General features: G+C 51.1%; 1 protein-coding gene across 8 annotated transcripts in view; it reads left to right on the forward strand.

The window, feature by feature from the left end:
* Positions 1 to 25,799, forward strand: part of BLM (BLM RecQ like helicase) — a 112,352-nt gene extending 86,553 nt beyond the window's left edge. For 2 of the 8 annotated variants that reach the window (XM_089906761.1, XM_089906769.1), the window contains 3 exons: positions 367 to 4,269; positions 4,714 to 7,531; positions 10,518 to 14,738. In XM_089906761.1, coding sequence (XP_089762887.1) covers positions 367 to 544 — 178 coding nt within the window. In that variant the 3' untranslated portion in view covers positions 545 to 4,269; positions 4,714 to 7,531; positions 10,518 to 14,738. Of the gene's footprint in view, positions 1 to 366; positions 4,270 to 4,713; positions 7,532 to 10,517; positions 14,739 to 18,337 lie in introns of those variants that run through there. The other 6 variants (XM_089906762.1, XM_089906763.1, XM_089906764.1 and 3 more) reach the window with 6 other exon arrangements.

Consider the following 25,799-nt stretch of genomic DNA (forward strand, 5'->3'; position numbering starts at 1 on the left):
GGTATTCTCACTTCCTTTCTGTGGTCGGAGTAGATGGGGAGCATGGATCTCAGCTCAGATGCCTGGAGGGAGGGGTCTGTGAAAGGGTAGAGAGAAGGCACATGGGGTTGGGCTCAAGTCACAGAATCCTTGACGTTTTAAGAGGACAAACGTAGGACAAATTGGTGTAAAGGGTGACAGTCATTTACTCCTTGAATTGTAAAGGAAACTGACCCCATCCAGGGCCATTATAGGCAGAAAATGCAGAGACATGGAACACCAAGGAAAATCATGGATTATATAGCTGCATGCAGGTTAAGAGAAAGAAAACTGTTCACTTTTGGTTTTATTTGACATTTTAATTTTCTTTTCTTTGTCGCATTTTAGGGGGTCCAGCACATGCAGAAGGATACCTTCTAAAACTAAATCCTCCAGCATATTTGGACCCAGTTCAGCTTTGCATGGCTCTCAAGCGGCATCAGGAGTCAGTAGAAAATTGGGGATTATGGCTCCACCAAAGCCTGTAAATAGGCCGTTTCTTAAGCCTTCATATGCATTTTCATAACAACCAAATCTCATCTCAGTGTACATAGATCTTAGTTGTTGTTTGTCAGCATCTGACCATCTGTGAATATAAAGCTGTTAGTTTCATAATACCATTTGTAATTTTTATCCATATCTATTAATATTTAAATAAGTGCTTGGGGTGACAGTTCTTATTTTTAAAATAAACATTTTCTTTTGAAACACATGCATGATTTGCTGCCACTGCAAGTGTTGTGGCCGTCGTTCTCAGAACATCTGAAGCAGCAGCTGAATCATCTCAGTGAGAGAAATTTTAAGTACAACATCATGAAACACAGAAGCCAAAGAAAAAGACTCGCATGGGACAGCATGAAACTGTAAAACTTTTTGTAGAAGACAACGTAAACAAAATTAAAACATAAATGACAGAGGAAAAAGGGAAAAAATATATGGCAAAGGATTAATATCCATAATATACAAAGAGTATCTATAAATCATTAAGAAAAAAAAGACAACCTAGTAGAAAAATGAACAAAGGATGTGACTAGGCTGTTCTCAGAAAAGGAAATGCAAACAGCCCACAAATATGTGAAAAATGCTCCATCTCCCTCATTAAAAGTACCAATTAGAACAATGAGATGCCATTCTCTTGCCTAGCAGATTGTCAGCACTTAGATGATATTCCGAATCTGGGGTCCACAAGAACAGGGTCAAATGTTAAGAATGCATTAAATGCTGGTGACGTCCTTTAGCATCAGGGAAGCCTTACTTTTCAAGACCCCTCCCTGAATCGGCTAATGAGCCAGCAAGTCTCATAGTGTTTTGGCACCTCTTTTCGGACTTCCAGTCCCTCATTTTTGGAGACATCTTTTCTTAGCTGTCATGCAACCTTGGTGACACCTGTTTGGTGTCCCACTTCTCTCCTTGACCTCCGTCAAGAGGGTAGAGCTGAGGAGACGTTGCCTGGGCCAAAGGTGTTGGAAGACGGAGTTGGCTGGAAGTCTGTGGCCTTGGCCTGGAGACGGTGCTGAGGCAGACCCTGCACCCACCCCTAGGGGCCGCCATTGTAGCTGCACGCCTACCTCTTGCCTCCTCGACCTCCACCTGGGCCCTTGGTCCCTCGTTTAATGCAAGAGACTGGCCAGACAGGAGTCTGCTGAGGGCCATGCACTGTTAACCTCCAGATGCCTACAAGAGCTGACATTTTCAGGAACCATCTTTCCGGCAAGCTCTGACTCAAGTGGCCAGAAGAACCTTGGGGTGAGGAGAGGAGATGGAGGGCAAAGCAGCCAGTAGTCGAGGCTGCTGGGATAATGTCGCTGGCCTGAGGTCGCCTTGGAGAGCTGGCAGTGCACGAGGGTGTCTGGCAGGAGGTCACACCCTTCTACCTTCAGCAGCTCTGGCTTTGGGGACAGAGTGGGTAGCCTCTGCACAGAGCTGATGCCACAGACATCGGGTCACTTCCCGGCTCTGACCTCACTCGTTCATTCATTCCTTTACTGAGCCCCTCTTCTGCCCGGACTCTGGAGCTAGCTGTGCCCTCGGCAGTGCCCACTCTGCCTCCAGGGGCTCCCAGAGCAATGGGGAGGACAGGCGAAGGCAGTGCAGTGGGAGCCCCAGGGTGGAACGCAGAGTCTGTGAGCAGGGCCAGCACCACCCCCACCCCTGTCACCTACGCCTTTCACCAAGCACTGAAGAGGAACTCGCTGCAGGAACCTGAAGCCTGGAGACCTTAGGGTAGCCCGGGGTCAGGCAGGCCCCACACCCACCTCTTTAAAAATGTTGGGTTGCGGGGCTTCCCTGGTGGCGCAGTGGTTAAGAATCCGCCTGCCAATGCAGGGGACACGGGTTCGAGCCCTGGTCCGGGAAGATCCCACATGCAGTGGAGCAGCTAAGCCCATGCGCCACAACTACTGAGCCTGTGCTCTGGAGCCCGCGAGCCACAGCTACTGAGCCCGCGTGCTTAGAGCCCGTGCTCCGCAACAAGAGAAGCTACCACAATGAGAAGCCCACGCACCGCAACAAAAGAGTAGCCCCCACTCGCTGCAACTAGAGAAAGCCCGCGCACAGCAACAAAGACCCAGTGCAGCCAAAAATAATTAATTAGAAAAAAAAATGTTGGGTTGGAGCAGGGTCTGTTCAATTTCTCAGTCCCCAGGAGCAGCCACAGAAAATGCAAGCAGCCTCCTTCAGTTCAGCCTCCAGCTCCCAGAGAATGCAGCCGTATCCATACAGCGCCATCTTAGGAGGACAGAAGCACACGGACTTTCCCTGAACCAAAACTGGGACCTCTGGCAGCTGAAGACAGAGATGGTCATAGCGAAGCCAATCCAGGCTGGGCGCTGGTAGGGGTCCTCCATGAGTGCCGAAATCACCACCACCTGGGAGGAGGGGCGGGGACAAATCCACGAAGGAGCTCCAGCCTAGGACCCTTCACTGGCCCACCCTCCCCAGGTACAGGTAGGCCTGAGGGTGGGGGCTCGGGCTCTCCCACCCTCACCGTCACCCCTCTGGAGGGCACAGGAAGGATTAGAATCTGACTCTCCAGCTATATACATACCTTCCCCAGCCCCTCTCCCACCATGAGAACTTGCTCCAGAGAGCTGACAAGTCCTTGCTTATCTCCAGGGACAGGGAACCCACTATCTCACTGGAAGAGAGCAAACATGGAGAGCCCGGTCTATGCTGAGGGCTGTTCAGGCATTTTCACACACAGTAATGCACTTCTTTAATCCTTCCACCAGCCCTGGGAAACAGGCACATATCAGTCTTTTTTTATGCAGAAACTAGAGTTCAGAAAGGTTATGTAATTGCCCAAATCCACACAGCTAGGAAATGGTGGTAATTAGGGTAACATACATCTCAGTTTGCATCTGCTGCCCAGGTGTAATAATTAAGACAGCTCCCTTTCATTCTTGAAAGTGCTCCAGTTTAGAAGATAAATTATAAGGAATCCAGGTCTATGCTCTTTCCCTGAACAATCCAACCTCCTCTCCCAACCCCATTTTTCCAGCCAAAGCCCCAGGGGCTGCCTGCTCAAAACTTCAGGCCCCTGGGGCAGGCCCCAGGGACAGAAGCTGCAGAATTATCAGCCAGCACAGCTAAGCTGTGGTTTTTTATCCAGAAGAGGAAGCGGAGGCTGTGGTCCAGGCCCTCTTGCTCTTCTTAATAAACTGCTTCTCCTCCTACAGCTTGGAGCTGCTCTGAGCCCCTAAGGCCCACCCTGTGCTTGGGAGGCTCCCAGAGTCCCCACCCTGGCTCTCCTGCTCTGAGCAGCAGCCTGGGTTGGTGGCAGGGGTGAATCTCACCCAAGCCTGTGCCCCCATCCTGACAGAGGCCCTTGAGCAGAGGGACAATGGCCCCTAAGGCCTTTAGTGGAGGCCAGGGTGGAGTCCCCAGGAGGCTCCAGCAGTCACTTCTGACTCAAGGCAGAAATCACGTCCCCCACGTGGCATCACAGACAGGATTTGGAGAAGCAGGCTGGTGGGACGTGCTCGGGGGACCCAAGCCTCTACCGGCCCCTGCTAGGTGCTCCAGGCCATGGGCCCAGCCCCCGTTTGCTAGGAGTCAAGGGCTCAATTTCCACAGTTGTGCCAGACACCACCAGAGCTACTAAGACAAGTACCCTTGGCCTTTAGAAAGCTCCTGCCTTTTAAAAAACACTCACTCTCCTGTTCTCCCCACCCCCAGACCGGCTTTCCTCAGCCAGACCCATGTTCCATGTTGGCAAGAGAAGAAGGAAGAAGGAAACCGAATCCCATAGAGGTTAGAGTGGGCTGCTGGGCCCCTGTTCTGGTTGCGGGGCAGAGGACAGAGGACAGGACAAGAGGCTAGCCGGAAGCCTGAACTTGAGTCCACACAACCAAGTGGTTCTGAGGAAGGGAGGCATTTCCCAACCAGGGAGGAGGGCCTGAGGCCGTGTCCCTACTGCCTGCAGGTGTGGGGGATGGGGTTTTGGTGTCATCACAGCTTGACTGCGTGGTTCCAGCATCCCACAGAGAGTTTGGTGAGCATCAGTAGCCTGGATGGCCCCTCAGCCTACTCAGGGGGCCTCTGTCTATCCCTGTGGGTCCCACACACACGGCCTGTCCTGGTCCCACGTATTCAGCCTCTGCCAGGAGCCTTAAGTTCCCACAGAAGTCGGGCCTCGGCCCCTGCCCAGCTCTGTGTGGGAACAGAGCACACAGGTCCTTGCGTCCCCCTCCACAGGACAGGTGACTGGACATCCAGACCCGGTGACCTTCACTGCTCTCAGGACAGGTCTGAAACCCCAGCCTGGAAGGAGGCGTGTTTGAAAAACGAGACCTGCGGCCAGAGTCCCTCTCACGGCTAGCACCCCAGAGCTTCCTCCCCAGCGAGGGGCCCCCAAGCCTCTCGTGACCTGGGGAGCAGGGATCCCTACTAACCTCAAGACGGAAGCATCAACCTCTGCGGTGGCCGTGGTTTGACAGTTACTGCGAGAGCAGGCCTCCCACGCCAGCCCCACGAGCCTACCACATGCAGGCCACACGTGCCCTGCCACGGGGGACCGCCATCCACTTGTCACCGCCTGGTCCCGGTTCCCAGCCCAGCGGTCCTGCTCCCTTCGCACTCGCTGTGTGACCTTTGCAAGCTCTGTGGCCTTTCTGAGCCTCAACTTCTCATCTGCACGGTAAACGTAGCCGCTGGCCCTGCCGCCCGAGCTGGTTGCCAGCACCTCTGGTCAGATGTTCCACAAATGTTTGCTGGGCCAAACACAGAGACCCAGGCATGGCCCTGGCACTCGGCGAGGTCACAGTCAGGGAGGGAAACAGCGATCGCTCACCCCGGGGGAAGGAGAGGAGAAGCAGCATTGGGGTGTGGGGGTGCTGTGGGAGCCCCCAGGGGAGACCTAATCCAGTCCAGAGGGCACAGGAAATGAAGTTTGAGCCTTGGAGAATGAGTAGGAATTCAGAACACGAGAAGGACACCCCAGGGAACCGCAGGGGTAAAGGCTGGAGGTGTGATGAAGCTTGGCCTGAGAGGGGACCTCCCCAGGGTTAAGGACGGGCTGCGGGAGGTGGAGAAGCCATCCCAGATGGTCCTGGCTGAGGAGCGGGACCTGTCCCCAGGGAAGGCTCTGAAGCCAGAGAGACGTGATCCAATTTGCCTTCGAAAAATTACTCTGACCCCAGGGTCAGAAAAGGATTGGAGTGGGTGAGGCCGGACGCCAGCAGACAGGCGGGAGGTTCTTGCTCATCCAGCAAGAGAAGTAGCAGCTCTCAGGGTAGCAAGGTGACAGGAGTCGACAGATCCCACTGGCCAAGGAGGGGACATGGGGCAGGGACAGGGGCTGTTGACATGCTTTGAAGACATCCCTGAGAGATAGCGATCCCACATCAGGCAGACCGACAGTCCTGGCCCTTTCCAGGTAGGAGGACGCTTTGTTGCCGGAGGGGTCAATTTGGGAGCCCCTGGTCCAGGCCCCAGTGCAGCCCCCCTGGGGCCCAGGATCTCCTGCGATGTGTGGGGTATGCATGCGTGTGCGCATGAGGGTTCTGTCCAGCCCATGTTGCCTCCTCTGAGCTTGGCAAGTAAATCCGCAAAGACCACACCAACACCCCACAAAAAAATGCCAACTCTGTGCTAACTTATTTTTTATATTTAAGAGCATGTGATGAATGCTCTGCTTATTGACCTAGAAAGTCATCCACAGCATGTTTTTGAGAAGCCGAACAGAGTCCTACCCCTTTGCTGTAAATCCATGCCACCCTGCTGCCCAGCCTGGGACCCCAGGTCCCTTGTGGGCTGCAGGAAGGACCATGCCATAAGGCACAGCACTCGGCATTGTATGTCTCTTAAATGACAGCTCAGCTCATTTTTTTTAAAAGGCTACAGAACAACATGGCTAGTAAAGATTTTGTCACTTTACCTGTGTGTGTGTGTGTGTGTGTGTGTGTGTGTGTGTGTGTTTAGATAGAGAGGGTTGCTCACCAAAATATTAACAGTAGTAGAATTGAGATGATTTTTACTTTTCTGAATTGCTTGACTTTTTACAAAAAACTCTTATCATTTTTATAATCAGAATAAAGCAAGGGAGAGCCACTCGGCCACCTTGGGGTTTAGCTTTGCTCCAGAAGGGCTGTGGGGTCAGAGCCCCCAGTGGACTAGGAATAGGCTGTGGGCCTGGAGCAAGCACCCCCTCCCAGGGCCAGCCCAGGGCCAGGACCAAGCGAGGCCAGCAGGCGTCAGTGGAGTTGAACTTGCACAGGGTGCTGAGGCTGGAGTGGCCCTGTGGCCTCTAGGCTGGGGACCCCAGGGTCTGGCCATCGCCACTGGGGCCACCCTGCCCATTCCTGAGCAGAAGGCAACACTTCCCCACCTGGCCACCCTTCTCACTTCCAGGGGACGAGTGCCCTGTGCTGGGTCACCTGCCTAGGTGCCAATGGGGAGCACAGCAGGAGCTCCAGCTCAAGGAGAGGGTGCTGCACGGGGGAAAGGAGAAGGAGGCCCCAGGTGGCCTGCAAGGACCCCCACCCTACAAGTCCTGCCACTCCTTAGCTGAGGTCTGCACTTTGCCCCAGACCGGGGTTCTGGCTGGAAGGACCTAGCACACAGCAGGTGCCTAATAACATGCTGGATGAGTGGGTGAAGGGGCCGCTCTGAAGGCACCTGCCTAGACGGCCCTCCCCATGAGAGGATGAGATAGGAGGATGGGGACGGGGGCCTGGGGCCCACTGGATCTTAAAATCCCGCTGCCCACTTGGTACTGCCAGGCCTGTGGGGAGGCTCCCCCCTTACTGCTTCTGTTGGCTTCACCAAGACAAGTGAAAGTTGCCTTCCAGTTGGCCTCAGTATTCACTTAGATTTCCTTTTGTATGTGTGCATTGATGCTTTTGATTATTAGTGTCTTACTCATTCTCAGAAAGCTGGCCGATTTCCCCATTTAGTGATTTTCTGAAGTCCACTCACGTGTGGGGAAGACCAGAATGCATGGAGGACTTGGAATTCAAACTAATCATCGCTACCTGTGCAGAGCTTCATCACAGCTGAGAAGGCAGAAGCCTAGGTCAGTGGTTCTCAAAGGTTCAGCATCTCTGGAGGGCTGGGTAAAACAGTTTCTGGATCAGAAGATCTGGGCTGGGGCCTAAGGGTCTGCATTTCTAACATGCTCCCTGGTGATGCTGAGGCCACCAGCCACCCCGGGCACTCTTTTTTTTTCTTTTTGACTGCTTTGGGTCTTTGTTGCTACACGTGGGCTTTTTCCAGTTGCAGCGAGCGGGGGCTGGTCTTCTTGCCGTGTGCGGGCTTCTCATTGCAGTGGCTTCTCTTGTTGCGGAGCACGGGCTCTAAGCACGTGGGCTTCAGTAGTTGTGGCGCGTGGGCTCAGTAGTTGTGGCTCGAGGGCTCTAGAGCGCAGGCTCAGTAGTTGTGGTGCACGGGCTTAGTTGCTCCTTGGCATGTGGGATTTTCCCGGACCAGGGATCAAACCCGTGTTCCCTGCATTGGCAGGCTGATTCTTAACCAATGCGCCACCAGGGAAGTCCCCGGGCCCACATTTTGAGACCTGCCTAGGGCAGAGGAAAGGGCACCAGGGGTCAGCCCTCAGGGCGAATACAAACCTTAGCTGCTGGGAACTTAACTTTGGGCCTTGGGCAAGGCAACCTCTTTCATCCTTGGCTTCCCGCAATGTCAGCCGAGCCTTTAGGGTGGGCCGGAAGCCTCCAGAGGGTGTTTAGGAATGTGCAGGTGGAACAGCCTTGCTTGGTGAGAGCTATTTGCAGGAAGGGGTCTGTTGTCACAGAAAAGCTCCTCCAGCATCCGAGTACGTCTTCAACAGACTCGGCAACAGGGAAGCAGAAGCAGGAACGCTGTTTCCCGCAGGCGCTTTGCAGAGAGCACTGGAGGTAAAGGAAACCTTAAAAGCGTTGGAAAGAGTGTAAGTTGAGATTTCCCAGTCCTTGCCAGCCTATGGAGTCAAATGGGGTCACATGACCTCCCAAATTTGCTGGAGAGCGGAGTTCTGTCTCCCTGCCAAGCCAGGCAAATGCCACTTCATGATACAGTCCACTGGGGATTTGAGATAGGGGGCTTGGGGCACCAGTGTGCTACAGAGGCTTTCCAGAAAACTGTCATTTCAGCATCCACTTAGAGCCTGGTCCCTTTGCCCTGACCCTACAACATCCAAAGCCAAACCTCAGAACAGGATGGGGCCAGTCACCCCGCGGGCTGTGTTTCAACCAGTTCATAGCAAGGAAGACTATCAAATGATTCTGGAGTCAGAGTGCTTGAGGTCACAGGCCAACTGAATCCATTTATTGTGTGACCTTAAGTAAGTTACTTAACTTCTCTTTGCCTGAGAGTGATCATAATAGCATAACCCTGTGGGATTGATTGTTATGAGGATTTAATGAGATAATGCGTGATCAGCAGGTAGCACACTGCCTGGCACTCACTGAACATGAACTTTTGTTATTGTAGCATAGACCCCCCCCATGTGTCGTCTGTTGCATATATCTGTGCAGAAATTGACTGGCGAATAAACTGGGTGTAGTCCTCACTCAGCTCAGCCATTCTCAACCTGATCCTTTTTTTGAAATTGCTCTCTCAAAAAAAGAAGCCACCACCCGATAGGGCAGTCCTGGAGAGGATGACTTCACCCCGTCTGCACTGGGCACCTGAGAGCATTGGGATGCTGTCTACGAGAGAGAGCTGCAGACTTTCCAAGAGTATGGGGATACAGGAGAAATCTGGTTATGGCTTGACTAATAAGGTGGAGGCAGAAACACAAGATTCCACTGGATGCATCAGTGCTTGATGCTGGAACGGGAATGGCGTTTTACTGGCTAACCTTGTTGGTCTGATAGAGAAGGAAATGAGGGAAACTGGGAGAAAATGAAGATCTTGAAGAATATGGCTTGAGATCACTAAAAGAATAGGAGGCAAAATTTTGTTTCTCTAATACTTCTGAAATGGATTACTCTCCTTCTGCAATACAGCTTTCTGGAAGTATTATAGAGAAAGAAGGTTTATCTAACATTATGTTGAACGTAGAAGACTTTTGGGGGCTTCCCTGGTGGCTCAGTGGTTAAGAATCTACCTGCCAATGCAGGAGACACGGGTTCGAGCCCTGGTCCAGGAAGATCCCACATGCTGCTGAGCAACTAAGCCCGTGTGCCACAACTACTGAGCCTGCGCTCTAGAGCCCGAGAGCCACAACTACTGAACCCACGTGCCAGAACTACTGAAGCCCGTGCGCCTAGAGCCCATGCTCCACAACAAGAGAAGCCACTGCAATGAGAAGCCTGCACACCACAGTGAAGAGTAGCCCCTGCTCACCGCAACTAGAGAAAAGCCCACGTGCAGCAATGAAGACCCAATGCAACCAAAAATTAATTAATTGATTTTTTCTTTAAGTTATAAAAAAAGAAGCCTTTTTGAATCCTTCCACGAAGCTGTCTGGATTTCATATTTGTATTGACAAAGGAACTTTTGATGCCATAAGCCTTAATCCTGACAATGCAATTGAGAAGAGGAAGCAACATGTGAAATCTCTCTCCAGGGTGAGAGAATAAACCTGACACAGAAAATACAAGTGCAAGTAAATGTTTAGTAAGTACACAGGATGCACATGTTGAATAGATAAAGTGAGTTGGTAAAAAAAAAATCATGAGCATGTAAGTGGTTGGGTTTTAGAGATCAACCAAGAATAATTTAAAATTTTCTTTTGTATTTGAGATGTAAATATTTTTCTTTCTGATTAAAAAAAAATTCCTGTAACTGCCGAACCATTAAAAACTTTAAAGCAGTAAATGAATCTACAAAAAGCAAAAAAAAAAAAAAAAAAAAAAAAAAGCTTCCTTCAGGCATGGACACATCCAGCTATCTAATCGTCATAAGCAACCAGATTCTGGGTTCTGGAAACTGGCAGAGAGCACCTCCTAACATAGGAGGTCTCAATACAGACTCTAGGAACCCCTGGAAGACCCAGGGATGGATGTCAGAGGGCGTATAAACCTCTAAATTGTATGTACTCTTTTTGTATGTCTGTGCAGATTTCTGGGAGGAGGGCCACGACTTTCTTCAGATGGTCAAAGAGGCCAGCACCCCTAAAAAGTTAAGAGACCCTGCCTCAGAGAGACTGAAGAAGGCCTCAGCAGGCTCCCTGGACAGTACAGCTCCTCCCAGGAGCACACAGGGGCTCCCTGAAACCAAGACCCAGGACTGAGCTAGCTCTGCACCTCCTTACCTGAGAGCCAAGCCTTCTCCAAAGTGAGGAGAGGACTCGACACTACAAAATGGGGAGAACAAATTAGGAATTGTGAACACCAGGCAAAAAAGCCTGATGACAGTTCGCCATAATGACCGGCTGCCTGCAATCTGGTGGGGGAGACAAGCCTTGGGGAAGAGGAAGGGAGCTGCCCCATCACAGACCAAGCAGATGGTGTGCTCGGCAGGGTGGCCGGGACAGCTGGAGGATCGGGCATGGAGAGGTGTACAGAGTCCATGGTGCAGCTCAGACTAAAACAGTCGAAAGAGCTGCAGAACAGGGTGAGTGCAGGCTCTGGGGCATATCAGCCACGTGAGCCCTTAGCTTCCCTTAGCCTCGCTTTCTCATCTGAAAAATGGGATTTGGTGGGATGGTGGTAGATACCTGGCCTGTCTCCTTCTGGGCTTGCTGTAGAGCCAAGAAGCCCGTGCATGTTGTGATGGGTTCAAGGTCAGCTGCAGCAGCAGCTGGGGCCTGGGTGGCCTGAGTCTGAATCCCAAATTGGCACTTCCTCCCTGGGCGCTCCTGTGTCTAATGGGGTCAGGATGGTCCTGCCACAGGCTCGCTTCCTGGACTTCCCAGAGCATGGCAAGCGCTGGGCAAGCCGTGGCCACCGTCCTCATTCACACACTCAGCGGGACACCCTCGGGGTCTACTGTCAGCCCCCCCTGTTTTGGTAAGAGCTGTGCAAACAGAGGGCTGGGATTGAACAACAGAGAGGAATCCAGGTGGGGGTGGGAGAGGAGGAGGAGGGGGCGTTTAGCAAGGAAAGAGCAGAAATGGCCCAGAGAGAAAAGCAGTTGCAGCTTTATTATGGGGAAGGATGAGATTCCTTTTCCCCATCTCCTCACAAAAATACTCCAATCAAGTATTTCTTGTTTCCCTGTGGAATGGATCTATTCCGAGCTCAGCAGCTCCATTACAGGAAGCCCGCGCTTCCCATGCCTTTACAGGAATCCACCCTTACCGCAACCTGTGAGAGGGTCCTGCTAGTCCCTGAGGCAGCTGAGCCCTGAAACCAGGCAGGTGTTGGGCCCGGGATTCTCCTCAGGCTGCCTGATGTCACCAGGCTGGTGGGGCAGGACGAGAACAGGCCAGGGGCTGACAACACCCAGGACACGCTGAGAGCTCGACCCAGCTGCCCAGAGGCTCCTGGCCCATCCTTTTTTTTTTTGACCAAGTCCCACGGCATGCAGGATCTTCCCTGACAGGGATTGAACCCACACCCCTGCAGTGGAAGCGCAGAGTCTTAACCACTGGACCTCCAGGGAAGTCCCTGGCCCATCCTCTTGATGGAGGGTCAAGCTGCACTGCCCTGTCCTGGCCCATACTGCTCCTGCAGCCCCTTCCCTGGGCAGGTGGGGGACCCTCCCAGAAAGGCCTGACCGACCCTTCTTTAGCCTTGATCCCAGATTCCCCACCTATTCGGATGCTGCTTCCTCACCAGGACAACTCAACCTGCCACCTGGCCCAAGGTCCTGACCAGGTCCTGGCCTGGTGATGAGAGCGTGGCTATGGGACAGTGGGTGAATGGGGTGAGGCAGGCATGAGGGGAAGTGGGGTCACTCCTCCTGGGAGGGCTTGGATTGGTGGTGTGCCTCCTGGCCTGGCCCCCGTCCCCAGTGACGCTCCGGACCGAATTTCCCCAGGGGAAGGGCCACAACCATATATTCTCTTCAAGGCCCCAAGATGGGAAGTGAGCTGCTCATGCCACAGGCAGAGACCTTCCTGCTCTCTGAGGTTGGCTACCCTGATCCCGAGGCCCCATATCTGGGGTTGGAATTTCCAGTTCTTCAAACCTGTCTGTTCAGTTCTTCAAACCTGTTGCTGACTTGCTACGTGACCTTGGGCAAGTCACTTCCCTCTCTGGGCCTCCGAATCCTCACCAATAGAATGAATGATCCAATATGCCCACCCACTAGGACATTCCAAAACTATGAAATGTTCATAGCCATGTGATTTTACATAATCAGAGACACATTCCTTTAATCTGACAAAAATGTAGATGGCCCTGGTAAATGACTCAGCAGTCCTCAACCCTGACCTGTACACCCACATCACTTGGGATGGGAAGGGAGAGGTCCCACCCAGACCCACAGAATCCAAGTCTCTGGGCCTCTAGGCCTCTGGGTGGGCAGGACCTGGAGATTTGCATTTGTTAAGAGGCTGCCTAGGAGAGGATTTCAGACTTTAGAAGGCAGAGTGAGGGGAGAACACAGACTCTCCCTACCCCAGTACCTGACAAAGTGAGCAACAACGACAAGTTATGAAGAGAATGAGCCAACAATCTCCAGAGCAGTGGCCTCCAGGGCCCTCTGTCCTCACGAATCCTGGGCTGCCTGGGACATGGGAGTAGGACACAGGCCTGACTGGCTGGGCAGAGGGGGTCTGGGGTGCAGGGTATGTGAGGGATGGCAGGAAACAGAAGACCTGTGCCCCCAGCAAGGGTGGCCTCGGTGTGGGGAGTCTCCCCCAGCCCCTGCACATTTGGGCTCCCAAAAAGCAGACTAAAAACAACACAGCTCTCGAAACCGTCTTTCTGGGGGAAGGCAGCCTGGTTCCCATGTGAGAAGTGGTGGAGTTGCTAAATTAACTGAACAAGATGAAAAGAACTCACAAGGCCACCCTGCCAACTGCCAGGAAGGGGAAGGAAATCTTATGAGGGCACGGCTGGGAGGGGATGGGGCTGAGGATCAAAGGCAGCTTCCCTGAAACTAATAGCTTCAGGAGAGAGAAGAGTTAATGAGAAGATGAGTCGGATATAAAAAGAGCACAGAGGAGAGATGATTAAAAAATAGCATCAGGGGCTTCCCTGGTGACGTAGTGGTTAAGAATCCACCTGCCAATGCAGGGGACACGGGTTCGAGCCCTGGTCCGGGAAGATCCCACATGCCGTGGAGCAGATAAGCCCTTGCGCCACAACTACTGAGCCTGCACTCTAGAGCCCGCGAGCCACAGCTACTGAAGCCTGTGTGCCTAGAGCCTGTGCTCCACAACAAGAGAAGCCACCCCAATGAGAAGCCTGCGCACCACAACAAAGAGCAACCCCCGCTCGCTGCAACTAGAGAAAGCCCGCGCGCAGCAACGAAGACCCAACGCAGCCAAAAATAAGTTAATTAATTTAAAATATATATATATATAGCATCAGGAGATGCAAAGAGAGCTTGAAGAGGAAAGGACACACACTAAGGACCCAAGCAGGACCACTGCACATCTAAAAATGGAGTTGCAACACAGGGCCCAGGTCTGAAAAGCAAATTCATGGCACAGAGAGAAACTTGAACTAGTCACAGTGAATTCAGAGAAAGAGGACACATAAATTCAAACAACTAAAGAGAAGATGATCATTATGGAACACAGACCTTCCCACCTCAGAGGTCTTGGAGTCCCTGAAGTAGATTATCCAACAGCTAAAGCAAAAGAATGTTTAGAGAAACTCTCCCTGAAACAAAGAGAGAACCCACTGTTTTGATTGAAAGGGTACAAGAGGGATTCAGACTGATCGACACCGGGAGCACACTGAATCCAGTGGAGTTGCTGGACTTTAAGGATAAAGAAAACAACCCTTCAGGCACCCATGAGGAAAAACCAAGTCAACAATGAGGGGAGAGAAAAATCAGTCTGGCCTCATGAAAAGAAAATAAAAATGGAGTCAGTATTGCTAAGGGAGCTCTCTAAAATGGAGCCGGAGGCCACTGAGGGAGTGTGACTTAAGCACGCCTCAGCCCAGATGGAATCTTCTCGTCTTAACACAGGCATCCAGAACATCTGTCCAATGTCCCAGAAACTCCAGATACTTATTGGACCCTTACCCTCAAATAATTCATGACAGCCAATCCCTTAAGGACAAATATTTCCTTTCTTGCGTCAGTACAGCCTCGTGGCTTTTGCCTTTACAAGCCCCTGACTCTTCCTCTCCCCTGGAACACTTCTTTGGTTTTACCCAAGTCTGTGTCTCCTGACTTAAAATCCTTAAGACCCCAAATAAACTCTTTCCTTATTTGTAGCCTTGTGAGGGTTGTTTTTTTTTGTTTTTTTTTTTTTTTGGTTGACAGCCTCAGATTTTTCCACAGCAACATTCAGGACCAGAAGACAAGGGAGCTGAGTGTTCGAAGTGGTATGGAAAGGGGGAAACCAAGAATTTGACACCTAGTGAGGTTGTTTGGATTCGTAGACAACATGGAAAGGGTCGAGGAAAATAGCACCCTTGAGCCTTTTTTTGAAGAAAAAAAAAAAAAAACATACTCAGCCGTGAAATCTAGCTAACCATTAAAAGTGTTCGTTTTGGGGAGTTCCCTGGCGGTCCAGTGGCTAGGATTCGGCACTTTCACTGCCATGGCCCCAGGTTCAGTCCCTGGTTGGGGAACTAAAATCCCGCAAGCCACACAGCACAGCCAAAAAAAAAGTGTCCATTTTTCAAAGGTAAAATCATGACTCTCAGACAATATAAAATGAACACATGTCAAAAATTTTTATTAAACTCATTAAGTAATTAGGGAACAAGTAATATTTTCCAATTGATTCAAAGGAAAATTGGAACAACACACACATATATAGGCAGATAAGAAATACTGAAATGAATTTACATATACGTGTAAAACTGATGAATGGCCACAGACAGCAGTCAGTTGTATTCCACTGGACAAAATCCATTTGCATTTCTGATGGACAAGCCCTACTCTAGGTTTTCTACAACTTAGATTTGCTCAAAGACAATGAATGGCATGAGTCCCTAAATGCAGGACACCCACCAGTCTTTTTTGTTGTTGGTCTCATTCAAAGTCCTTCACAGATTTTCCTGATTCAGCCAAGAAATGACTCCGAGTGCAAAACTCAGGGGCACAGTGAGCTTACAAAATGGAATGGAATCTATTTAAGTACAGGACTAAGACGAAATACTAGGAGAATTATAGTTGCAGAACAGAGTATGTGTTATAAACCTTGACAAAGTGAAAATATTAGCATCAAAATCAGGAACTGTAGCGTGTGAGGAGGGAGGATGTATACAGGAAGTGATCATCTTTTTCATCCCAAGAAATACTGAGCCTGCCCAAAGTGAAGGGTTTATTCTTTTTCCCCAAGACTCCAATCTCTTAATGAGTTTCATAATTTTTTTCTTACTGTTAGAGACATTCATTATGAACTAATACCTCTGTGGAAAGTAAAAATTTATTTAAGATTCAGCAATTTTTTCATTTTCTTTCTGTTAAACTCAATTAAAATTAAGTAGTTTAAAACATAGCACGTGTGGTACAATCCCATTTTTAAAAATTATTTCCACCTATTTACCTTACTCTCTACCTGTACCTTGTTGTCTCTCCAAAGTTCCCTGTGTACATATGACGTTCACCAAATGTTAACAGTAAATGAAGGGCTGTATTAAGCATCCGCTCTGTGCCAGAAAGTTCTAGGAGCTGAGAATACAGCAGAGAACAGAAGAGAGAAAAATCCTGTGCTCAGGAAGTTGGCATTCTAATGGGGGGATTTATGGCTTCCTTCTTTGTACTTTTCTAGATTGCTTGTTTTGTTTTGTCTGAGAATGAGCATGTGTCATTTTTATATAAACAATGGTCATTACCTTCACACACACCTCAGATGATTCTTCTGAATAGCCGGAGTTGAGAACCACTACATTTTAAGCTGTATGAGTCATTAACACTTTAATGTAAATAAGGTTTTTAGGAAGGCAGCATGAGGACCCAGAGTCTCTGCAGATCCCAACCTGGGCACCTAAATCCTGGGAAGAGCTGAAGAGGGGAGTTGGTTTCCAGGATCTTCAGCCCATCTCGGCTGGAAGAACCATTGAGCTTGTCTCCTGGCCCCTTGGCCAGAGTTTCCTGTCCCTGTCCTGGGATCCTAAGCCTGTGAGACAAGATGCCCATTCTAGCTGGCCCTGGACCCAGGCAGCTGAGGGCCCGGCCCAGCCTTGGTAAGTGTCTGGGACGTGCCCGGCCAGGGTTCTCCTCCCTGTAGCCTTGGGGGCACCAAACCCCATCTGACTCCACTACCCTCACCTCCCACTCCCACCTCTTGAGTGCAGCCCTGACCCCATCCTTCTCCATTTGCACCCTCACTCTAGCCACCCTGGCCTAAGTTTGCCTTCCCCACACCACCTGGCCTTTGCACATGCTTTTTCCTCCACCAGAATCCCCTTCCTACCCTTCTTCCCTCACCCCTAGATCCCAAGACCCCCTCCTCTGGAGGCCTCCCTGACATACCTCCCAAACCCACAGGTCAGGCCCCTGCGCGCTTCTGTGGGCTGTGAACTGCCCCGGCCCCCGTGGGCCAGCCTGCTCTGCTCAGCCCTATGGCCCAGTGCCAGCCAGGGCCTGGTGTCGGGGAGCCAGGAAGGCATGTGAGTGAGACTGGGCCTTGGCCTCTTACCAGTAGGGTGACCTCAGCCAGGTCCCTTGTCCTCGCTGACTATTTCCTCATCTGAAAAATAAGGACATTGTATGTTTGTTTTTTCGGTTGGTTTTTTTTTTTTGTTGGCCGCTCTGTGTGGAGGCATGTGGGATCTTAGTTCCCCAACCAGGGATAGAACCTGCACCACCTGCAATGGAAGTGCAAGGTCTTAACCACTGGACCGCAAGGGAAGTCCCTTTTTGTTTGTTTGTTTTATAAATTTATTTATTTATTTGTTTGTTTTATTTTTGGCTGCATTGGGTCTTTGTTGCTGCGCACAGGCTTTCTCTAGTTGCAGCGAGCGGGGGCTACTCTCTGTTGCGGTGCATGGGCTTCTCATTGCAGTGGCTTCTCTTGTTGCAGAGCACGGGCTCTAGGCACGCGGGCTCAGTAGTTGTGGCTCACGGGCTCTAGAGCACAGACTCAGTACTTGTGGTGCACGGGCTTAGTTGCTCCGCGGCATGTGGGATCTTCCCCGGCCAGGGATTGAATCCATATCCCCTGTGTTGGCAGGCAGATTCTTATCCACTGGGCCACCAAGGAAGCCCTGTTTGTTTGTTTTTAATAAGGACGTTGTAAATCTTCTTCATGGGGTCCTTGAAAGATATAAAAAAGATAACATGTATTTCTTATTTTAAAGTATATTAAAAGAATAACAATGAGATATAAGCTTAAAGGAGGAGGGGAAGTGAAAGGGGGAAATCATCAAGTCAGTAACAAAAGAAAAGTGATGAAGAGTTTAATCGAGAAAAAAAGTCCAACTTTCCTGAGGGGAAAGAGATTACCTACAGAGCCCACTGAGGGTCTGTGGGTCCAGGGGGTCGGACACCCTCAGACACCATGGAGGACCCCGGGCAGGGCTGGGTCCCCGGCCTCCAGGCCCAGTGGGAACTTCCTTCTCAGACCCCCGTGCCTTCCAGCTCAGCATACCCTGTGCCCCTTAGAACCCTGGGAAGCATCACCCCACACAGTATCCACCAGCTCCCCCAGAAGTTCCCTCGAATCGTTTTCTCTATTCACGTAGCGAGCTCACTGAGCAAACGCAGCTCTGGGGCAAGCCCCCAGCACCCGTGGGTGAATTGAGGTCGCCACCACCCCAGCAGTGCCAGGTGAATCTCCATACAGGCGGGGGCTGAGGGGGGCGGGGTGAGGGCTGGGGCTGTCACCTTGTGTCCCCTGATGTGCCTCCTCCTCCCTCAGGAAACAGCGGCGTGAACTCTTCCCCTCGTCTGCTGTGGGCGCACACAGAGCGTGTGACAGGCAAGGCTGCAGCCTGAGCCCCTGCTCCTCCCTGCCCGCGGCTCCCCCACCTTCCTGAACCCACCCGGCCTCTGATCTGCACGCCCACAGTTCCCACTGGGCAGAACTTGAAAGTCACATTCCCCTCTGTCGGACACCTACTCTGTGTACCAGGTGCTCACCTCACCTGCGAGGTAGGTAAATTGTCCCCATTTTACAGATGGGGAGACTGAGGCAAAAAAGCAGCGAATGGGTTGCTGTAGGCCACACAGCTGGGATTGGCAGCCCACCTGGCTCTGAGGTCTTCCAGCTCACCTTTCTGCCCCAGCCCCAGTACCCAGCAGGGACAGAGCAGTGTGATGCAGAGGGCGCTGAGTGAGGCTGCATGGGGAGGGGGCCTCTGAGGGACATGGGAGCCCCGGCTGCAGGGTTTATGGCAGCCTCTGAGGGATGGGCACAGAGGAGCTGCCCCCTCCCCTGTGAGCACACTCCAGGGACTCTCGTTCTTTTTCCGGGCTTGCAGCACTCCACTGAGGGGACGCCCAGAATCCCTTATCCCCCATCCCCCACTGTTGGATATGTAGGTTATTTCTAGTCTTGCTAAGACAACAGTGCTGTGATGACTACCCTTGTGATGACATCCCTTTGCATGAGTGTGTGTGTGTGTGTGTGTGTGTGTGTGTGTGTGTGTGTGTGTGTGTGTAGGATAAATTCTCCAGGCAGGCCCCACAGATGGGATGCTGGGCCTCTCGCCAGGAGGACACAGTTTCCAGGAGGACCCCTCACTGGGACTCACCCAAGCTCACTCCAGGCCCAGCCAGTCCCCAAGAGCCAGTTGCCCAGAAAGACTGCCCAGAACCACCAATAGCCTTTCCCTATGCCAGAGGTCTGTTTGGTTGGCTAGTTGGGTTTTTTAGCCAAAGGTCAGTGCTGGGCTGCAGTCTTGGGTGCACAAGGTACAGAGCTGGTGTGGGCAGATTGTTATGCAACTCAAACAAGAAAGCAGAGCTTGGGGAGCAGAGAGGTTCCTGCTGGGCTGCCTGCCAGGGAAGAAGGGGATGTAGGGGCCCCACCCATGCAGAAGGCCTGAGGGGTTCAGGGAAGGCGCGGTGACCACCCAGTCCCAGGGAAATGGGTCCAGCCATCGCCCCAGTCCCTCAGCCCTATTCCCTGCATTCCTGGGAGTCTGTCCAGAGTGTCTACGTGAGCTCAGAAGCCAGTCTGGGCAGGTACTGAGACTGGATGGCCATTTCCTTCCCCTTTGCCAGCTCTGGCCCCTCAGCTGCCTACACGGGGTCCCTCACTGATGCAGGAACATCCAATGGGGCCTCCCCTGTGCCCACAGCCCTGACCCTTCTGCATGGTAGTGAGCTCTGTGACAGCAGAGTGGGTCTGGGTCATGGGTACCCAGCACAGAGCCTGGCACATCACAGATGCCCAGTGCTGTGCCCCACTGAACACCCTGACAGCGGCACACCGGCAGGGAATGGGGACAAAGCCGTGCCTGGCCGAGGGCCCCCAAACAGGACCCACCCTGGGGAGGACAGGAAAGGGGGGTTCCATCAGCACTTCAGCCAGAGCTACCAGCAACAAATTAACAAGAGAGGAGGAAGAGAAATGAAGAAATCCTTCCCCCAGAGCCTGAGGTCACTTGGGGCGAGGCTGGAGGAGCCCAAGCCAGCTTCCTTCAAATGGTACATATATTATATGACATTCCTAGATAGAGAGTCCAGTTTCTTTCACCTTCTTTTGTGCATTTCAGGAATTTTTTTAGCTAATTAACTTAAGGGCTCTGGTGCCTAGGATTGGGGATTCTAACAAGCCTGGTTTCAGACACAAGGCTTCAGGTGTCCCTGCTCACTTCTGTTCTTAGTAAGTTTTCCCTGCGTCTGTGCGCCAGGGCGAGCTCATTAAACAGAGTGGCCATGCCGATTGTCTGCTCCCTGACCGCGGGTGAGGAAAGAGTGCTTCAATGGCGGTGTCAGAAGATGCAATGGATCCCACTGCAGAAGTGCATTCAACTCCCCTGCAGACACACTAATCAGGAGGTGACACAGAGCCGCGCAATCCCCAGTTTCCATACACATCGATGCCTGGCAACTAGCATGTTTTCGTTTTACTCCAGCTGCCTCCACCCTTCCTAAGTGGAGGCTGAAAAACCAGCCCATTTCGGCAACTCCTGACCGTCTGCTCTGGTGAGGATCTGGGTCATCCCACCCGCTGCTCACTGCTGGGTGCTGAGGGCAAGCCTCCCGGCCTTTGCTTGTGTGTCCCTCTGCCTGGGGAGCCTCCTGCTACTGTCCTTTTAGAAAGAGGTAGAATCGTGACTGTCACACATATATAAAAATGAACAGGTGTTAAAGAGTGTATTATGGGCTTCCATGATGGCGCAGTGGTTGAGAGTCCGCCTGCCGAGGCAGGGGACACGGGTTCGTGCCCCGGTCCGGGAAGATCCCACATGCCGCGGAGCGGCTGGGCCCGTGAGCCATGGCTGCTGAGCCTGCGCGTCCGGAGCCTGTGCTCCGCAACAGGAGAGGCCACAACAATGAGAGGCCCACGTACCACAAAAAAAAAAAAAAAAAAAAAGAAAGTGTATTATACTCCCAAATCAATAAGAGAGGTATTATAATCAGTTCAAAAGAGAATGTGAAGAACAGACACATTTATTGATCAGGACTATTGAAATGAATGTGGACACAGAGGCAATACTGAGGAGGGGAAGTCAGTCTGTTCTACAGGTCGGTTCAGAATCTACAGCATAGACAGGAATTAGTTTGAATCACTATCAGTTACCTGCAATGTGCAGAGCTGTAAAATAGCCTTCATAGACTGGAATCCGATAATCCCAGGGATGTCCTGCAAGTTGAGATACTGCAGAGCTTTTCCACAGATTGTACAAAGACTCGCCTTCAGCCTTGACCACCCAACGTCCTTCACCTGACCTGCTTGAGGCCACGCCTCCTCAAGGATGCCCTCCCTGGCTCCAGGCGGGGTAGGTGCCATCCACTCAGCCCCCCAGTCCCTGCAACTTCTGATCACACTGTCTCCTCCGTCAGACTATGAGATTCTTAAAAAAGAAGTTGCATCTTCTTGGGACTTCCCTGGCAGTCCAGTGGTTAAGACTCTGTGCTTCCACTGAAGGGGACATGGGTTCAGTCCCTGGTTGGGAAACTAAGATCCTGCATGCCTCGCAGTGCAGCCAAAAATAAATAAATAAATAGAAGTTGCATCTTCTCTACCTGTCATTGTGCCTGTGAGAACTCAAGAGACATTTGTTGAATGAATGAATGAGAGAACAAAGGAACAATACAGGGTCCTTAAACCAGGGTGGTCCACAGGGTGCCCCCATAAGACAGTAAAAGACCTGTGACGCAGCAGTTGAAGGTCAGCAGTGCCTCGTGAAAATGTGTATGTCTCCAGCTTCATCTTATTAAGGGCATCTCAGAAATAAGGCTCTGAGAGCAGACAAGCTTGGAAATGCTGAGTTAAACATAAACAGCTTCTTTGCTTTTTCCCTTTTCATCACAGCACATCTGAGAGCCTTTGATATATCAGAGTGACCCATGAATCTCTCAGAAGGAGAATGCAATGTTCCAGCATTGTACATGCTTATCGGATGGTGAAGCAAAGTTTTTAAATGGAGCAAAGGCAAAGGTTCTGGAGAATTCACATTGAGAAACACCAATTTAATCCAACTGACTTGATGTATTTAATAATACATAAATTATTATCCCCTGGGTCAGAATTCTGGCTCCAGCGTTAGTGTTCCTGTGGCCTTGGACAAGTTAATGTCTCTGCACCTCAGTGTTTTCAGCTATAAAATGGGACTAAACTTACTTCAGAGTTGCTGGGGGGGATCAAGTCAGTTACTGTGAGGAAAACACTTAGCATAGAGCCTGGTACAGGGTGTACTCAATAAATGTGAACCATATCATTACTGTTTATAAAAACATGAAGGGCCATTTATTGACTGTGCCTTTGCATCATCTCACTTGATCCTCACAACAAGCCTGAGGCCAGATGAGGAAGATGAGGCAGATGAGGACAGAACGTTTAGGAGGTGAAGTCACTGGCCCAAGGCGTTGCAGCCGGCAAGCATCCAGCATTCTTGGACCAGGCGCGAGGCCCTAAGAACAAGCTTAGCCAAGGGCTTGGCATGAAGTAGTTGCTTAAGAAAGACTGGTTTCTCCTCTCCCACCCTTGTCCCTCCTTCCCTTACAGCCAAGAGTCATGCCGGGCCCCAGTGTGAAGGTCACCCCTGGCCAGGGTTGTGGTGGGATGGACAGTGCTCAAGCCAAGGGCTCCCGGGTGCACGGGCAGCGAAGGACACAGGCTGAGCCTGGCCTTCCTCCCCACCCCCAGCTGAGACACTCCCTGCCCTTTCTCTTCCTCATCTTTCCCCCCACCCCGGCCCAACACGCCCCCATTTTTATCTGGCGACTTGAGAACCCAGGGGTCCCTCCCTGCTCTTCAGCCATCCTGGTGTCAGGGCTTCACTCTCAACACACACAAGAGGCTTAAAATCGTTCTTGATTTTAAGAACGAAGCCTGCACCCTGGGCCTCGAGCTGGCCGGCTGGCCAGGCCACCTGGGGCTGCCCACAGGCTAAACGCAGACCTACACAGAGCCCCACCCCACCCAAAACACTGCCCCGACTGAAGGCTTGCTCAGAAAAATGACTCAGCTTGAGTGCTCAGATGCAATTTTCCACGTTTTATGGACTAAAGGTGTTTTCATGATAGCCGGGGCTGATGAGCCAGAAGCAGGCTGTAAACAGAGCAAAAAAACCCGCCCTGGTCTGAGGCCCCACACACAGGCAGGGCCTCTGAGGCTATAAGCTTCTCCACAGTGGTGGCAGGGCCTCCTTCATGCCCACGTGCCAGGGGCTCCTTCCTTCACCCTGGCTGATAGCACAGGCCCCGCCCACCCCCCACCCTCAAATGACATGGAGACTCACCCAGGCCACTTCCTTTACTGAGGAGGGAGTTGAGTAACAAAGCTGGTCCTGCAGCCTCAGCGGCCTGCTCAGTCCTCCCCAGGTGCCTCGCGCCTCCTGTGAGTCTGGAGGCCAGTGTCCTGGGACCATGAATCTGGGGGCCCTGCTCTGAGCCAGGGTGGGGGTGGGGAGGTGCCATCGCACGGACAGGGAAGATGTTCCTCCCCACCAGCGATGACAGTGGTTGGGAGAAATGACACACATGTGCTGAAACAACTAATGGTGTTAAACTAGGAGGATGGTGCTTAATCCTCCCTAAGGCATCAGATGGAAGGGCTGCAGGAGGTGGGGTGGCCCTGCCGGCTCACTCCCCCCACCAACCCCCACTCATTCATTCATTCATTCATTCATTTGTCAGGCACTTTCTAAGGGCCCACCTGTCAGCTTCACCCCAGACCTTCCCATCTCAGCAAATGGCACCACCAGCTACTTTGGCCAAAAAAAAAAGGAGTCATCTTTGATCCCCAATTTTTCTGATCCATCAGCAAATCCTGTCTGCTTTACATCCATTACACATCCAACATCAGCCCACGCCTCGGCCATGCTGCTCCCCTCTGGCTTGGATACTGCAGCAGCCACCAGCTGGACTCTTGACCCTTTGCCTTGGCCTCTAAAATCCATTTCTTCAATCATCAAAGTGACCTCGACACAGCGTCATTCTGACTGCACCATTTCCCGTCTTCAAGTCCTCCACTGTGTCCTACTAAATATTAAAACTTTTGGGACTTCCCTGGTGGCACAGTGGTTAAGAATCCGCCTGCCAATGCAGGGGACATGGGTTCAAGCCCTGGCCCGGGAAGATCCCACATGTGGCAGAGCAACTAAGCCCCTGCGCCACAACTACTGAGCCTGCGCTCTAGAGCCTGTGAGCCACAACTACTGAAGCCTGCGTGCCTAGAGCCCGTGCTCCGCAGCAAGAGAAGCCACTGCAGTGAGAAGCCCGTGCACCACAAAGAAGAGTAGCCCCTGCTCGCTGCAATTAGAGAAGCCCTGTGCGCAGCAGTGAAGACCCAACGCAGCCAAAAATAAATAAATAAATTTATTTTTTTAAAAAACCTTTTAAGGAAATTAAGCAGACCACCTTCAGCATCAGGCTATAAAGAGATAAAATGAACAGAAGAAGAGAAGAAAGGCCCAGGGGTGGAACTGTGCATAAACGAGAACTTGCTATATGACGGGGAGGCATCACCAACCAGTGGGGAAAAGACAGACTCTTTTATAAATGGTGTTGGGACAAGTGGTGATCCATATGGAAAAAGTAAAATTAGATCCCCAACTAACACCACACACACAACTCCAGGTGGATTCCAGGCTTACTTGTGAATAACAAAATTTTTAACACATTTAGAAGAAAATCTAGGAGAATATTTTTATGACCTCAGGGTAAGGAAGTATTTCTTTTTTAAACAAACCTTTTGTTAATTAGAATATGCATTTAAAAAGTGCACATTATAAGTGTGCAGCTCCATAAAATTTCACAAAGTGAACCCAGCTTTGTACTCTGCACCCACGCCAAGAAATAGGATGCAACCAGCAACTCGGAGAGCTTCCCTGTGCTTTTTGATAGGGAAGAATATCGTAGGTGCAAAAAGCATCAGCTGTGAAGGAAAATATAATGAGTTTGATGACATTAACATTCAAATCTTCAGTTCAACAAAAAATACCATAAACAAGATTGAAAGATATGCCACAATCTGGGAGGAGATACTTGCAATACATACGACCAGCAGGAGATTGGTTTCCAGAATATATAAAGGACTTCTGCAAATCAAGAAGACAACCAACCCAACAGAAAATTCAGCAGAAGTTGTGAACAAATACCTCCTAGGAAAAGAAACCCGTATGTATGGCCAATAATCATATGAGAAAAGAGGCTCTACCTTGCTGGTATCAGAGAAATGTAAATTAAAACAACAACGAGATATTATGTCTCACCCATCAAATTGGCAAAAATTAAAACAAAACAAAACTGGCGCTACCCAATGTGGCCCCCACGGCTGGTGGAGGAACAGATAAGGCCACTTGACAGGGGCATGATGTGGTATCTTGCCAGGTTGAAGGCAAGCATATCCATGACCTAGCCTTTCCTCCCCCAAGTACAGACTCTACAGAAGCTCTCATCTGAGTGCCCCGGGAGGGAAATTGGAAACATCATCAAAGTAAGAGACAGTCATGCAGTGGAAATGGCCTGGCAATTAAAGTAAGCAAAATAGAAGTGAATTATCAATTAGATACAGCAAACAGGACATGTGTTCAAGGCAAGACATGAGAGGTGGGAGCAAAACCAGAGCCTTCGGGAGGAGAGAGAGCCCACCTGAAGGGGCTGACCATGGGGAGGTGAGACACAGGCTGGGCCTTGAGCACTGGGGAGAATTTACATGTGAAGAAATGGGAGGAAAAAAAACCTTTCTTTTTTTTTTTTTTTTT

This window comes from Delphinapterus leucas, chromosome 2 (assembly GCF_059928025.1).
Source record: "Delphinapterus leucas isolate spDelLeu-1000000601 "Yukka" chromosome 2, BTC_Dleu_Yukka2, whole genome shotgun sequence".
Taxonomy (NCBI): domain Eukaryota; kingdom Metazoa; phylum Chordata; class Mammalia; order Artiodactyla; family Monodontidae; genus Delphinapterus; species Delphinapterus leucas.